This window comes from Lissotriton vulgaris, chromosome 9, assembly GCF_964263255.1.
Source record: "Lissotriton vulgaris chromosome 9, aLisVul1.2, whole genome shotgun sequence".
Taxonomy (NCBI): domain Eukaryota; kingdom Metazoa; phylum Chordata; class Amphibia; order Caudata; family Salamandridae; genus Lissotriton; species Lissotriton vulgaris.
In genome coordinates this window covers 478,442,843-478,460,140 of record NC_141697.1, presented here as the reverse complement: position 1 = coordinate 478,460,140, position 17,298 = coordinate 478,442,843, and the positions used below count along the sequence as shown (strand labels likewise).

General features: G+C 45.0%; 1 protein-coding gene across 1 annotated transcript in view; it reads left to right on the top strand.

Moving 5' to 3' along the window:
• The window catches only part of SYNE2 (spectrin repeat containing nuclear envelope protein 2), a 1,750,628-nt gene that overhangs the window by 432,282 nt on the left and 1,301,048 nt on the right, over positions 1-17,298 (top strand). The window contains exon 37 of the mRNA XM_086937933.1: positions 2,347-2,518. Coding sequence (XP_086794059.1) covers positions 2,347-2,518 — 172 coding nt within the window. The remainder of the gene's footprint in view (positions 1-2,346; positions 2,519-17,298) is intronic.

Below are 17,298 nucleotides of genomic sequence, written 5' to 3'. Positions count from 1 at the left end.
ATACCATGGCTGAGTTACATCAGGTTAACATGTGAATCTCTAGGAAGGCCGGAATTATGGCAGGACCCGGGTAACGCTTGTGCCAGGACCCCTCGGAAACTCCTGTCGAGAGAGTATTATGAGCGAAAGTTACGTGTCTCGATTGAGAGTACACGTGAAGGGTCACTAACCAACCTGTTCACCATGTCTAAGGACCTATATTTCCCCGAGCCGGTCCTCGATGGAATTAGTCCCGTCCTGACAAGGAAACTCTTTATGCAGTGGCGTTATGGCACACTGCCCCTTGGGGCCTTCACGGATCGCTGGGACAGGTCCAAGCCTCCCACACAGTGCCCAGCTTGTCGATATCCTTGCGAGAATGATCTTCACATTTTGTTTTTTTGCAAAGCCTATCAAAGCCCAAGAAAATATTGGCTTGTCCCACTCTTGAAAAACCTTGGGTTCAGATTATATCTTCACGCCTACAGAATACTAAAGACTGACCTATCCCCCCCTACTGTGTTTGCTGTCGCGAAGTTTTTAACAGTTGTCTGGCACATTTGTAATCGCTGTATCAAGTTAAATACGGTTAAAAGCATTGCTTGATATTTTTTAACTGTTATATTCTCTAATTGTTCATTTTATAATATTCCTTTGAATGTTTATTAACTGTTAACTTTTATGGTTCCTTTATTTCTTAAAATTACAATCTGATTCCTTTTCTTTTTAACTGTTTTAACTTTTGTTGTAACCTTTTATGATCCATAGTGATCGAAATAAAGATTTTAAATAAAATAAATATTGACAATTGGTAAAGAGGGTGCATATGGTCTGCCCCTCTAGACTACAGAGCAACAATTTGGGTCTCAACCCATGTCATGAAAGTACATTGAGTGTATTGAGGCAGGGGTAAAAAAAATAAAGATGGCTATAGTGAATTTGAGGCCTGAACGCATGCTCTGAAGGGCCATGCAGTTCACATTTCCCCATCCCCATATTGCCAGTTATCAATTATTCAGAAAATGAAGCATCATCCAACAGTGTATGCATGATTTTGAACTTATTTAATTGCGAAAAACCAAATTTGGTGCTAGACGAAACAAGATTACCTGTGTCTGACCTTCTCAGCACATAGTGTAGAGATAGCTTGTGATAGCTGGTAAATAAAATTGCCATTTTTGTTCTTAAGTAACATGTTATTTTCCTAATATTACCCTTGTTTTCAGTACCTTTTACTTTAGTGATGTTACTTTCTGTGGTGGCACCGAGATTAAGGGTCATGCAGTACCAGCTCATGTGCTAACATTGTGAAGGCGACAATGGGTGTTTATGCCACTTCTGCTGAAACTAGAATTAGGGTGAATTTCTGTATTTTCCAGACTTCCATGGAGTGTGATTCCTTGAAGAAATCACAGTGGGAGAAATAAACAATGCATATATTCTCTAGCCAATAATCTTCCCATATCTATTTCACACTTATTCACAAAACCACCTCATGATCTTCAGACAAAAATGGCTCATGTTGTTTGACGTGAAGCCCAGCAATGCTGGTGTGGGGGCAGCATATACATGGCTTTGTGCAGTAAATTATTGTACTGTTTATGGTCTGGCTTGACAGCACCGCTGTCACCAGACAACTATGTGAGCATCACTTCATAGGAGCTTTGGCTCCTCCCATATGTTGGGAGCCAGAAGTACATGTTTTGATTGGGCACATGTTGTGTGATTCCACAAAAAAGTGCTTGCCTTCCACATAGCTGTAATCATTTTGTGTATTTTGTCCAGCTGAATGAGCTCATGACATTATAATGCTTTTAACCTGTTTACCGCGGCAGCAATTCCGCCGCAGTGCGGGCGTTTGACGGAGCGGGTGGGTCTGTATCGACCAACGGCCGATACGAGCACAGAAGGGGTTAACGTGTCTTAGATAACTAAATAATTTTTGGTGTTTTTCTCTGGCAGCAGCACAGATGGGAGGAGGTCAGTACATGGATTTTTAGGTCTGCTTTGACAGTGCAACTGTCACCTGACCTTTTAACCTTCACTAATATTATTCTACAGTCCATTGCTTCCACACAACTACATATCCATTCATATTCTATATACTGGTAGTGCCGCACATTACCATACAACAGTCCTTTAAAGCAAGACCTATTGGTTTTGCCAATACTTGTTTAAAGGGTCCAACCACTAGACTGTAATAGAGTTAAAATTATGAACGAGGTGTAATGGTAACAAATGTCTTCTGGGGATATTATTGAACAGGTCTGATGCATGTGTCAGAGAAGAATTTCAAATTACACACCTCAGCCCAAGACAAAGACTAGGTTGCTGAAAATTTTAACTGCTTTCTTTTTGTTTGCCTAGGAAACACATCAGCAACTTCTTCACCAGAAAAAGAACATGACAACTTTCCAGAGACAAACTGGTAGCCCAAGTTCCACTCTGGTCAAGCTACAGAAACAGTACAAGAGTGTGCATGACTTATTGATAACAAAGAAACTTATATTTCAAGATCATTTTGTCAATCATCTCAAAGGTAAGGAGAACTACATTTGAGAATTTGTATTAAAGTTTCATTCAAGATATCCAAGAACTGCTTTATCTAATTCTGCTAGAGGCAACATAAATATACCTAAAAAAGCTTGCATGCATAATTCGGTGCAATGTTTTTGCAATGTGTATAAGTGCCAACATTTTATGTTGACAATCAGGACCAACTTTAGTGCTGGTGGCGTCTGATGTGAAAATCTCCCGCCCCTGTATCCCTCCACAATGGTCTCCTCCACGGATTCCCTCAATAACACCTTCCAACAGTGCCCCTTATCTCTCCATAGCCCCTCTCTCACACATGCATTTCATTTGTTATGTAGCCCTACTAATATCAGTGTAGGGTTTCAGAGCTCTTTACATGACACACACATTATACAGAGCCAATGAACAGTAGCAGCCTCAAAGAATACCTGAACCAATCTTTAGTAAACCTGGACCTTGGGAACCTTTGGGATTTGACACTGTCATACAACACCTTCCAATAGCTAGATAACTCCGCAATGGACAAACTTCCCAAACTTTCTCTTCTACAAGACAAGGAGGAGATCGCAAAAAGAGGTCATGCCTGGATGGTCATCAATAGTCATCTGAAGCTAAAGCGAGTGTTGTATCTAGCCTGCACATATCCGCTTCACTTGAAACTAAAGCTGTTTCGGTGTTGACTGAATTGCCTATGTGCATTTAGCAGAAAATCTCACTTGGCTGTACACTGGCGACAGAGGTTGTCACTTATGAGGCTCAAATAAAGAGAACCTTTTGCAATTAACCTGCGTATGAGCTAAGATGGCTGTGGAGAGGAGGCGCCTCCTCAAGCCTTTCCAAAGAAGTAAAGGGGTTCGTACATTCAGGCAGGCCTTTATATCTTGTTTAGAGCCTGACAACACTATTCTGAACTGCCTCTTTATGAAATCTTTAAACAAATGTAAACAAAAACTACAGAAAACAAGCAACCAAGTGCATCGAGGCCCAGCTGGGGCTTGGTTTTTAACAGACATCTCCCGAATAAGTCAGACACCTGGGCAAGACTGCTAGCCGGAGAAGAGACATTTTACACTATCTTCACATGCTATCCTAGCACCCTGGTGTCCTCTGACATCTTCTAGACAGTACACAAGCACTTGAAATCTGCTAATTTGCATGTTTGCCTCTTAAAAAATATCTGTGGCCCCTAGGCTCCCCATAGAGTTGTGATACTGTAGCCTGGATGTCAGCCGGGGAACAGTTACCAGCATCAAAACCACAAGCAATCCTGGCACCGGGAAATTTTTCTATAAAGATCAAATTCTTGAGTCTAAAGCCAGCTGCTGACTCTTATTAATCTCCACAAACCAGCTTGAGACATCTCTTTTAAACTCGCACATTTAAACCTTAACCTATGGTACTGGTAGGCCCCTGGTCAAGTTATGTGTCTTATAATCTCCAGTAGCATCTACGTAACCACGGATTTTATACCAGTTTTTTAACTTGTTTGGAGCTTACATCTACCTAATAGCATAAATGTCTGCTGTCTCCTCACCCATAACTTACTCTTATGAATTTTAATAATTGATTTTCTCATTTGTAAGGTTGTAATCAATCCAAACAAATAAAGTTTGATTTGATTTATACAGAGGCAATTAATCATACATGTGTAAATCAGTATATAGGAAATGTTACATAACATTTCCTGAGGATTACAAGCTGTAGGAATCATATGTCATCCAATCTAGTAACCAGTATATTTTAAGAGTGCTTGGGTTAGAGAAACACAAGCTAAGATTTTAAAAACGTACCTCTGCAGTTGAGGCAAACTAACCTTTCTAGCAACATTAAGATAATAAAAGACTGGGGTAAGAAACAATGTTCTAACCTATACCCTGCAGTTTGCATGCATCTCTTTGATGACAGTTCATAGGTCACTGGGCTACCTTAGGATTGTAATTTATGAATTGAGAGTAACAAATAGGGATCTTCCTGATAAAAGCAGTAACCTACTGAGCTATCCACATAAAATACAGTCCTGCTATCTGCATGGTACATGTTCTTTGCAGCAAGCACATTAACTCTTTGCACTACCTTATGATGAGTCAAAACTACCAACAGACAAATCTCCAAATTCTCTCCACCAGCAAGTTTAATCACCCCGCCCCAGAGATCAGCTCCAGGTGTGGCTGCACCTGCCACATCACCCTAAAGCTGGCCGTGTGCCAATAACCCACTTGAGGTGAAGTGCTTCTAATTCACTTTGTTTACAGCGGCCACCTCAGGGAAAAGTAAAAACTGAAAGCAGTAGAAGTCACTTTTGTGATTTTCCAAGCTGTAGGAGGGAGCTACTATTAGGTTCTGTTGGGGACTAGGACTTATTTTTCATCATCAGTCTTTGACACAGAGAAAGAGAGAGGGAGAGAGAGAGAGCGAGGGAGAAAAGGTTTAATGAAAGAGGAAGATTAAGACATGAAACAGTGCAAAGGAAGAAAGTAGGAATAACACAATTCTGCAAGAGTGAAATAAAGACACAGGAAACATAGGGTGGTGGATAAAAGAGGCATGATCATGATTTGGAATCAAAAATCGAGAGTCAGAGAGCCTTGGTATTTGGCAATCCCCGCGTTCAGTGACACCTGAGGCAGACTCTTACAGAAAACGTTTGGCCCCTAAACTTATTTTCTTTTCATTTTATTTAATATAAATTAAGCACTGCTGCTAATGGTGTATAATTTGGAGTTACACAACTGGGATTCACATGTGCTCATTTTTCGAACGTCCTATGGCTCCTAAGTTTATTATTGATTGAGCTCTGGGGCAGGCTCACAAGACTAGACCTCCAATGTCACATGCTAGGAGAGTGGATTGCTTGAGTTTGAGGGTGGTACGTGCATGGTCTTCTGTCACTTCTTACCACACACATGGCTTATCTGGAAAACAAAAGGATTGGAATAATTTCCCTTTGGAATGATTAAAGATGTGACCATAACGTACTGCAGATAAAGAGTGTGTTTCAAATCAGATTGTCCAGTGAGTGGTGACTCTTTTGTGTTCCAAATATTTTATTGAGTTTCATATATACATCAAGAAAAGAGGCAGACATATATTTGACAGATTAAGATGAGTAGTGACTCTTTCGGATGTGATGTTTAGGGACCTTCTACTGCCAGTAATGGTGGGGATTCATATCAGTCCTCTTTCTGATCCTTCCACAGCAGTTTTTAAATAGCTCAGGTGGTTTTCTCCTGTGTCTCAATGTGGGTTCCGTCCTCACTGCAGCATAGGACTAAAGTTATGTCTTACTGATGTGGTTCAACAGGTTCAAAGTTTGTCTGGGTTACTTGTGTTCTGATCTAATGGGGGCCTAGCCCAGCATTTAGGGTTGCACTCCTGCGATTAAAACAGGGTCAAGTCTGATTTGCACATGGCTGGTTTCGGTCTCAATTGGAATAGGGGAGAGCATTTATCTGTGGCTGAGATTAATTCCAACATCCCAACTATGCCCTTTTTAGGCTTCCCTACATCTCTTGTAAGGAAAAAAAACTTCTTAAAAGGGGCTTGGAGCCCGCCCATTACTTACCGTTACCTGCCATTGGTTGGCTCCCATGTGACTTTTGTTTGGTTTCTTGATTGTTGGTCAGTGCCTCCTCCTGCCTCCAGCTCCCTGGTCGGCGTCACGTCTTCATCCTTGCTGTGGAGCTTGAACTAATTACTCCTTCAGGTGCTCAGTGTCCTTTCACTGGCCATGCACTTGTAACATACTTTCTTTTTTTACTTTCCAGCTTCTGCATTCTGTTTGTTTCTTGACTGGCCCTAACACCACCTCACTTTCGTCACTGCTTGCCCCTTCCCTGTTACTTGCTGGCCTGTCCCTCCCACCACCTCTCTCTCATAACTGCATGCCCCTTCTTCCCCCCACATCTAGTCATAGCTTTCTTCGACTGGAAGGACTTGGAGTGCTTTATATGCTAGTTACATTACACAGGACATGCTAATTTGTACAGGCATGGGAAGATTAAGTGATTTGCCCAGAATCACAGGATGATGAGCCAGTGCCGAGACTTGAACCTGGTTTCCCTGCTCCAAAGTTCTGGCCGTAACGCCACAGCCTCTCCAAGTCCAGTGTTCCAGCTAGCTGCACTTTAACATGCTGGTAACTGTAATGGGCATTTGTTCAAGAATATAAAATGCATTTCTGATAGAGACATCTAGCTGCAGATTACCTTCAGACACCAGACTGGATCCGGAAATTTTTCTAGTACGTCAGTCCCTCTGCACGTCAGTAGAGAGAATTGAGCGGCTCTGTAACAACGTCATCCACAAGATGTGATATAGTTAGAGTCTAAATAAGCCTTCCCCTGATGCTAGTTTCTTTCTTTCATCACTTCCACGCTGATCTGGAGAGCGGTACCTCTGGCCATTTATGCCTACAATGTCGACTTGTCCTATTTGCATGTGGTGTCTAGGCGCGTACCCTGACTCCAAATGGTGAGGCTTGTGTCTTCAGCTTCAGTCATCAATGTTGCAGGAGTGTCACATGTCGCTGTTGGTTACGTGGTGGTCGACGTCCCTTCATCGGTCGCAGACCTCTTCTTCCTCCGAGAGCTTCTCGAGGGCCAGCTCCCGAAATCCTTTGTCCTCAAGGTCACCTGGTAAGTCACGCCGTTGACGGTTTGTCTCAGGATACTCTTTCTCAGCCAATTCAGGATGGCCAGCAGGTGGCTACTTTACTGATTGTTTGTGGCATGGATACCAAAGATTCTTTTGGATGGGCTGTGGCCCTTTTTGATGGCTCTTCGCCGGCATGCCTGGCTACATACTTCTGGTTGTTCTGAGGCTGTTCAGTCTGTCTTGGTGGACATGCCTTTTGATCCTCAATATCTATTTAGCTCTCAAGCTGACTCCAGTCTACAATGTTTTCAGGATAGTCAGAGTGGAGCAAAATCTTAATACTTGATTGACATTCCCTCTTGTCTTCCCCCGTGCTCGGTCGGGCTGGACTGGTATCTTGCATTCCCTTCTGTGTGAACTGTTCTATGGCTGTGCCCGTTGGCGTCTTCTTTCACATGTTCCTCCACATGCCGTCTGTGTGGTGCCTTGCCCCAGCAGGTTTTTTCTTTCCGCATTCTACCCTGTCGATGACAGGCTGTGGTCCCTGGTTGTCTCTGGGATGCGTCTTAATTTCTGACCCTGTTAGTGTCTACACCGGTGGCTGCACGGTCTTCTTATTCTTTCTACCCAGTTTCTGATTTGGGTGTTTCATGGTATTATGTGGATGCACTGTCACCTTGTTCCTTGTCTAAAAGAGTACGTAGTCTGTATGCCTTAGAGGCATTCCTCAATATGTTTCTGATGCCGCCGTGCCGTGCACTGGTGCAAGTCTGCAGATGGTGCATGGGTCTTCCCTTACCCCCGTTTATTGAGTGTTTTTCCGCACTGGCCAAGGGGTTCTTTCTTTACACTCTGCTGATGCTCTTCTTTCGTAGCAGATGCAAGGGAAGGGGCATGGTCCTAGGCCTACAATTCTTAGTCCAGGTCTGCCCTTAGTGGTGTTCCTTTTTCTTTCTTCAGGTGCTAGCGCTTCTTGTGCTAGTTCTGGCTATACACTAGCAAGACGGGCCCCTCTACACCCCTTTTTCTCTCTTAGGTTCCTGTAGCCATCCTTGGCTGCCCTACCTCTTCTATGCCTCTGCATGGCCTGCTTTTTCCTCTGCTTCTGCCTTCTCCGAAACTGCGGTTGCTTTTACTTTTTGATTGGAGCTGTTTCCATAACCCCGAGGCCAACCCCAACATTTTGCTACTGGCCTGACTGTTCTTCAGGTGTGCCTTCTGCCCCTTTTGAGGCTACATGGTGGATGTTCCTTTTCTGTTCTTCCCGGAGTGGATGGATTCTTTGCCCATCCACTCCGGGTTGAATCGTACTGAGGTAGTGATCCCCTAGGATTCTATCCTTCACTTTTTGTGAGCGCAGTTGCAGTTCTTACCCCATGGGGGCTCGTCTCCCTTGTACTATTAGGCTACTGAGAATGATCTTGGGTGGCGTCAGAATCCTCACCCACGTTGTTTCCTGGCTTTTTGGTTGGGCTCAGGTAGTCCTATGCATACAAGGACTTCCATTTCTTCTGCCTTCCTGCTTCCTAGGCTGTGGGTATTGCCTTGCCTTTTGTTCCTTCTCTTCTTTATCGTGGCCCTTTGAATGGACTTTCATTTCTGGCGTTGGTCTTCCAATACTAATTTGTTTCATGCTGTGGCCTGGTTGTCTGCATGGTTTCGCGGGTGTTGGCCCCCTCCACTTCAGTCCCTTTTTGTAGTTCTGCATTGCAGTATTTATTTCTCTATTCTACAGGGGTTGTTTCTCCCCTGCGGTTTTCTTTTCAATTGTTTCTCAATTGTCTAATCGTATCATTATGTCGGTAGTGCTGTTTCTGTCTGCTTTCTTGGTTTTCTGGGGTCTGCACTTCCGCCCCAACCTCTCCCTTTAGACGGGCCATGTGGGGGGTTTTCAGTTTGCTGTTGTCTCACCTTCAGCCTTTGACCAATAGCTGCTGTTATTGTATGTACCCTTCTTGGGCACCTATTACTGTTCGGTCTGAATCCTGTACATGTTTACCTTCATATAAAAAAGAGAGGACGAGGAGAATGATGGTCCAATATACACTCTCCTTATATAAATTGAAATTAAATCTCGGTATACTGTTACAGAAGCTCAGTCAAAGTCATCTCTTTTGCAGCGCTGGCCTGGCGTGGAACATAGCCCAATAATGAAGCATGTCACCTTCAGGTGAGTGAGGGCAACTGTTCCTAAAAGCACATGCTTCCTAGAGTAGCTTATACCAGTCAGATAGAGTTAATAAGTGGTTCTGTCACTATGGGCCACCCGGATTTTTCGCTTTTTGAGCACCTAAGGGTTGAGCTTTTACTGTGGGTTAGCCTCATAAATTGGGACTCACCCACAGTGAACTCATAATGAAGGAGACTGCATGAGGATTTTACTGGTGTCCCCCTGGCTTGACCAGGCCACTACACAGCAGCTGGAGTAAGGGACACCGGGCTGGTTACATGCAGACACATGTGTACATGCATGTGCACATGTGTAAGGGCTGCGCAGGGGAGATTCCTAGCGTGCGCAGTCCAGGAGCAGCTACAGATCAATGGTGTGGCAGGACTTATGCAGAATTGGGTGGTGACATGAAATAGGCTTTATACAGTGGGTAGGGACATGCCAGGGAAAGTCAGTGTGCTTTACATTGTGTATTCCATTATTCTCTTATGGGGATAGGGAGCACATGTGCTAGTTTTACGTCCATAAGGCCTTCAGATTCCAAACACGAACTAAAGTCCACTGTAGCAGATGTGAAAGGAAGTATTCTGCAGAGTCCAAAGTCAAATTTGTACTGCTTTTGGGTCATCCAGAAATGTCATATTTCTCTGAGTCACTGGCTGGGGTCTGGCCCTGGCAGGTTAGAATAATGACCTTTCTTCCCAGAGCGAAGAGCTTCGCTCCAAGGAGAGAAGATAGGCTAATCCATCAACAGCTGTCGCTGGGAGCCAGGCACCAAGCTGAACCAAGGTGAAGGCAGCACTGGGGGAAGGGGACCATGTGGCCAGAGATACTGGGTGACACCATCTTGAACCAACCCAGAGGCCTGGGCAGGAAGGATGGAGCAGGGGCAAGGAAGTGATGTGTCGCTGCGTGATAGGGCAAACTGAGACTTCCTGCCAGCCCCCTACTCAACTTTTAAAAAGTGCTTGCACAGGAAGGGAAGCTCTCTCTGCGGTGTGGTCTGCTGAGGCAGAAGCTGTTAGAGCCTGGCAATGGGCAGTTGGTAGGAGGTACCCCCTGACTGCCCTCCAGGGTCCTAACAGCACCAGAAGAAGAGCCCAGGACCGGTGCGCAGAAGCAGGGGCCTCTGTGCAAGGAGAAGAGAGCCCCAGGGGGAGAGCCAGGCGGAAGGCTGGCGCAGGGAGCCAGTGAAGACAGCTCCCTGCAGAATGCACCCTCTTGGAGACCCGGAGGGTGAAGGAGAGTGCTCCGAGTGGCTTGGGGGGCGCCACCAGGAGCAAGAAATGGGCAGATCGGACCCCCAGGGGCTGAGATATGGTCCCCGGAAGGTAGGCGACCTTTGACCCCTAAGAAGACTGGCGACGAAGCGCATGGGGCTCCGCCGCCGGTCTCAGAGATGCCCCCGGGGTGGGTCAGGTCCCGGGGGCTGCCCCCAAGGACAATAAAGGTGCCCTGCATAGGGGTCAGGAGCCCACCCTGGCCCCCACCGGAGATGGAGTCGGGGGAGCGCCGTCGAGAAGTTGTAAGTCGGGGAGCACCGTCGCGCTCCCCGTGAAGGTGCCCCGCGGGGATTCCAGGAGCCCACCCTGGGCCTCGTCGATGCCGAATTCAGGGAGCGCCGTCGTGCTCCCTGTGAAGCAGGGGGAGGGGCCTGGGACCCCCATCTCCGGGCCCCATGCAGCGAACAGGCAGCGGGGAGCACCATCGCCCCCCGGAAGAAGACTCCGGGCCCTGCGGTGATGGCTGGCATGTGGGGGTGGAGTGCCATCGCACTCCCCCAAAGTCTGGCGAAGACTGGCCCGTCTGCCCGCCAGAGCGGGCAGACCAGAACTAAGTTGCTGGCTTCCACGGCAGCACGCGTGGGTGCTGGCTGGGTGGGGAGCCGGTGGGGGCAGCCGGGGGTAAACTCCCCAGGCTGCCCTCAAACGAATGGCCATGCGGGGGTCCTGGGTGGGACCGGGGCCCCGGACGATGAAGGCCATAAGTGGTTCGAGGGGCTTGGTGGGAGGAGGAGAGTCCGGAGGTGGGCTCCCCGAGCCACCTGCGCTCGCCTGGGGGTCCAGGTGGCACCGGGCCCCCCACCTAGGCCCAAGAAGCGGCCGGAGGCCCACATCGTGGCTCTCCCCGGCACAGCGGGAGAGCCGGTAATGAAAATTCAAAAACAGGAGCTTGAAGCGCCCAATAATGCCTTGCAAGGCATGGGGAAAGGATTGTTTTGGTGTTTGGTGGCCCCCCAGAGGAGGGGGTCACCCCAAATTGGGAAAAGGTGCTGGGTGGAGAAGCGCAGTCTCCCCCCCCCAGCATGAAGAGAAGTCCCACCCTAAGTCACATGGGGACTTAAAAAGAATAACTCCTCAAGGGCTCAGCCAGCATGTTAATTTCTCTTGGGCTGGAACTTTCGTTCTACAGCTGGAGGAGGGTTGAGAAGTACATCATGAAGGGAAGGGCTGAGTTGGGGATGGCTGGAGAAGGGCATTCCCTGGAGGTGAAGAGGTGTAAATGCACCAGAATACTTTTACTAATGTTATTTCTTTTAGAGGGACTGAAGCTCACATGTGTAATGTGAAGTACTGGTGTAAGAAAAGTGGGGTTATGGGGCCAGACATTCATGCTAGGGTGTCTGGCTGTATTTGTAATCCTGTGATTTCATCTGTGATGCCTTTAGGGGCTGTAATTGCAATGCATTCTAATGATCCACAAACGTGCTAAGTACTGTTATTCTAAAGTGTGCTTAAACATGTATTCTTGCTGCTGCACTTAGGTGAAGACCCCAGACTGCTAGCCCTTAAGATATAGAGGTGAATACTTTATGATCAGTAGGAGATGCTCAGTCAGGGTCATGTGTTACCAAGGCAGATGTACCCATTTTTAATGCTTGTTGAGGTAATGGGGTGGGTCGCCACTGGGATGGTGGCAGTGCGCAGGGCCCACGCCCCAGGTTATGTTCAACTAATTGCATTGGAGGCAAGATGATGTGCATACATGGGAGTGGTGGTACTAGACCCCACCCCCCGCGGGAGGGGTGGAGATGTTATGCAATGTCACAAAGTAATTCCAACAGCTTATGTATATTTGTAAATTGGTGCATTGTATTCAGTAGTGTGTGTGTTTAATAAATGTACTCTTACTTTTATAAGGCAAAGTACAGGCTGGACAATCAATTATTGAGTGTTATTTCTGCGCACCTGCAAATGGCGATTACTAGCCCACAGCACCTCCCTTGAGTAAGCCTCAGACTGCTCCGCAACGCTACCCTCTGAGAGTCAGGCGCTAAAACTGGGTGTTTTTTTTCCCAGTGAAGGACAAATGTAGTCATGTTATTCGTGCAGGCCTCACAGATGCTGCCTCGTTTTCCAACAGATATAGTTTTTCTTTGACTGAGTGTTGCAAAGTCATCCTGTGCCTTGGGCACCCCCATTTCTTTTTGATTACTGGTAGTGATGGTAACTGACTCCGACTGTTCATTGGCTCTGCCTAACCAGGGCTGGGCCACTGCTATGCTGATAGAACTTAGAATACAGTGAAAACACCTACACACTCTCGGGTACACTATGGGTTAGGGTACCCCTCTTATTGGCATGACCTACCCTATAAGACCCTAGTACATAATAGAGCAAGGGAATTAAAACTACTTTTAAGTCCCTAGTATATATTCATACATAACAGTTTAGAGGCCAACAGCCCTTTCTGCACTTGAATCTGTGCACTGCTGAGAGCTTGCGATCATTTTAAAAGCAGCCCTGTGTTGCAGAACTGCTTTTAAATGTAAATGGTGCCCAAATTCGACTTTGGTGTGAGGGGCTCTTAAATATTGATAAAGTACAATATTTGGGCATATTAGGTGCCCCAGGGTCCCGGCTAGGTCTCCTATGGGTGGGGGTCAGTTACTTAAAGGTAGACCCTTATAAAATAGGTTTTATATGCCTTATGGATAGAGAAATTGCACATTTCACTTCCCTCATTGTAGTAAAGTATGTCCCAAAATCGACGTTTGTGCTAGGAGCAATGCGGAGCGAGGAACTACATTATTTTTGTATATTTAGGACCCCTAAGGTCTCCCCTAGGTGTCCAAGGGGTGGGGGGGGGGGTAATGTAGTTTTTAACAAGGTCCTTATAAAAGTACTTTTATAGACCTTGGTGCTGGAAAAATCGGACATTTCATTTTCTGCATTGCAAATCACCAGCTACATAGGCAGTAGTTTATGAATCCATAACTACTGCAAGGGACAACTGTAAAATATCATCCAGGGACTTAATAGAATAGTATTGATAAATCCAACAATATGCTGTTGTTGAATTTGTCCTAAAATGTACAGAAAAGAAGTTATAAGACTTTCTTGTCTGCAAGCCAAAATTCAACCTTCCAGTGGTCTGCCCTGATTGGTTAGAGTTCAGTGGATTAGCCAGGCTGCTTTTATGAAGTTATAAGTGGCACCCAGAGAGAAAAGGCCATATTGACTTTTGGAAGAATAGTGCTTTCTGGGAGACCATTATGCCACACTCCAGAGGAAATGGTCATACTCCTGGGTGTTGTCCTGCACCTCATTGGACTGGAGTCCCCGTCTGTTTGATCCCAGAGAACACTGAATATGCATCTGAGAGGGGCAGAGCCTCTCAGATTTGCTGCTTGAAACAAGAGAAGAAGAAGGGTCCATGCTGGAAGTTTGGTTTGCACCAATCAGGCACTACACTCTGATTGACTGCAACTGCAGCCCAATCTGGAAATTCAGCCCTTTGGACCTAACTTGCTTCAAGAGGAATAAAGAGTTAGGGGCCAGATGTATGACCCCCAATTTACGACTCTCTAATTGGGATGCACAACAGTGACTGAGACACTGTTTACGATTCTGAAATCGGGTCGCAAATTGCATGCCTCATGCATATTAATGAGGCTGTTGCAATTTGTGACCCCTTTGGGAATGGCGGGCACTCCCAGGGATGGTGGCCTGCTAGTGTCAGCAGACCGCCATGTCTGGGACTGCTTTTAAATAAAGCAGTTTTTTTTAAATGCACCCCGTTTTCCTTAAAAGAAAACGGGATGCATTAAAAAAAAAATAACTTTTCTTTTTCATTTCTTAAGGGCTGGTAGTGGTCCCTGGTAGCACTGCCTGCCCTTAAGAAATGTTTGTGCATGCATTCCCAAAGGGGAAGAGGTCCCCTGGGGAACCCTTCCCATTTGCAAGTGTTTTATCACCCTATTGCTTGGAGCCCTCTGCCTTGCCTACTTCTGTGGCTGGGAGCTTGGCTCAGTAGTTTTAACTGTTGTCCTTTAATTTCCATTTCGGTCTCTAGGACTGGTTGCTTTTAGGAGATGTTGTAATGCTATGCTTATATGGAGTGTGCTTCCCACTTGTCTTGTTCTTCTGCCATGCATTTTTTCCCATGTCTTTGCACAGCTGTGGATTCGATTCCAGTACGGGGTTCTCCCCGACTTTCTGGTGGGATGATTTCTTTCAACCCTCCGTTCCTAGCTAGTGGTCTCTCTTTTTCTTCTGCAAACCAAATAGTCTAGTCAGAGACATTTCTTAGAATCAGTAAACATCACCTCCTGTGGGATGGTATTGCTTGGCTATCTATTCAATTGTAAGGAATCTTTGGCTAGACATCTCTAACAGATGAATAAGTGACTTACCTTTGGTAAGGCCTTATCTGGTGGAGACTAGATCTAGCCGCAGATTCCTTACTGACCCACCCATCCTCCCTGTTCTTTAATCTTGCAATAGGCGAAACCTATTGGCTTTGTAATGCTTGTTGTTTTCTCTCACTTTCCTGGCGGAAGATCTCAACGCAAACAGTATTGAACAGCCAAAATCAAATATGATAAGCTGGGTATTGGATAATTCTATTGCAGACATCCAGGCCTGACCTTCTTTACTGAGGCTTGGGCTTTGCTACATTTGATGAAAAGGGGCTCTGCTTCATTTGATGAAAAGTATCACTTTATGATGGACTCATATATATGTGCTATTTCCAGGTATCAGAACAGTCCCTATCTTTAATTAAAAAAAGAGGATAATACTATCCACAGTATGCCACCATAGCTCAAGAGATCCTTACACTTAGACCCACTCTAATAAATTGTATACAAAATAGGAAAACAATTCTGGTAACATTTTTAAGCAATTTATTACAAAAATATACAATGTTAAGTATCAATTACAGTGCCACAATGTAAAATATTAAAAAAGAGTGTCAGCACCCTACCATTGGTTCAATGGTGCACATATAATAAACACACACAATAAGAAATAAAAACAGCAATTAGTTATTAAAAACAAGTTGTCGAGGAGGGAGTCCTTAACTCATCACAGGACATCATATACACGAATGGATGTAAACGATAGAGACATCTCTTTGTGCACTTGCAACCTGACGATAACGGAGTGAAAAAGGAGCAGGGAGGCCGAATATCAGACGTAAGGGTGGTCAATTGAAAATAAAAACCCCCGAACAGAGATAACGAGCAAAACAGCACTTTATTAAAAAAAGAACTTGACGCCATCCAGTCACGTGCTACATTTTAGGCTGGTCCCTTGTACCAAAGGGAACTTCAAAAAAAAGTCCCTCATAACGGTGGCTCCTTTTTCCTTCATATAAAGAAAACTTCATGACATAATTAAGGTTCTTGTGGTTTCAGACACAAAGAGATGTCTCTATCGTTTACATCCATTCGTGTATATGATGTCCTGTGATGAGTTAAGGACTCCCTCCTCGAATTGAATACAGAGGAACACGGCTCGAATGCTATACGAGTTCGTTTTTAAAAACCCTGTCCTGATGATGGTGTCAACTTAGAAACCGAAACGCTGCGTCGACAACTTGTTGGACAATAGAGGTTAACTCCAGACATGCACTGTAGGCAGGCAGCCATTCCAAAGTATGTATATTGCTCACACAGCTGCAACAAAGGAGTACAATAGAAGTATGCTATATTTGAAGACAGCCAGGAATCGAATGTTGCTAACTTGCAAATATGTGTATACAGTTCTGTGAGCCTATGCACCAAAGAAAATAAATGTGTGCGGCTGCCATTGTTGAAGATCAAGTGTGATGTCCCACGCTGCATAAAAAAACATATCATTTTTTAAAGATTTGGGCGAGCCGCTTTGTAAAAAAATTAAGGCTTACAGCTGCCATTGTTGAACATCAAACGCGGCATGTCGCTCAGCTTAAAAATGTTTGGCGAGCTGCGTCAAGAAAAAAAGGAGCATTGCCGCCATTGTTAAAACTGAAGCGCGGCGTGACACACTGCTTAAAGAAAACATACAAACATACTATGTAGACTCTGACTGTTGACTGGAAAGGGGAGGGGAGGGAGTGTCTTTAAAAGATTTGGGGGCAGATGTATCAAGATACCATTTTGCACTTCTCAAATAGCGATTGTTAAGGAATCGCTATTTGAGAAGTGCAAAATGGTATGTATGTAGAATTTCGCTATTAATTAGCGATTCCTTAGAATTCCTTAATTGCGATTAGCAAATTGCTAATCGCAATTAAGGAATAATTTCCCATTCATTTCTATGGGCCAGGAGGCCCATAGGAATGAATGTAAAATTATACTCAATTTGCGATTAGCAATTAGCTAATCGCAAATTGAGAATAATTTCAAGGGTGCAAGGGTGTCTTAAGGACACCCTGCTGCACCCCTGAATTTGATATGTGTACGCATATGGCACACATACATGCCCTAAGGGCATGTATGAGCGTCATATGGCACCTTTAGAATTTAAAAAAAGTGCTTTTTGAAAAGAATTCGCAAGTTACCACCAACTACAAGTTGATGGTAATTTGCGAATTCTTAGTCAAAAATCGCAACACTGAAATGCTTGATACATTTCAAATCTAAAATCGCAATTTGCTATTTCTTAAAAGCCTCGCAATATTAAGGAATCGCTAAATTAGCGATTCCTTAATATTGCGAGGCTTTTTGAATGATACATTCCGATTCCCGTTTTTTCTGTCGCAAACGCTGCTATTTTCCGAATCGCAGCGTTTGCGACAAAAAAAACGGATGATAC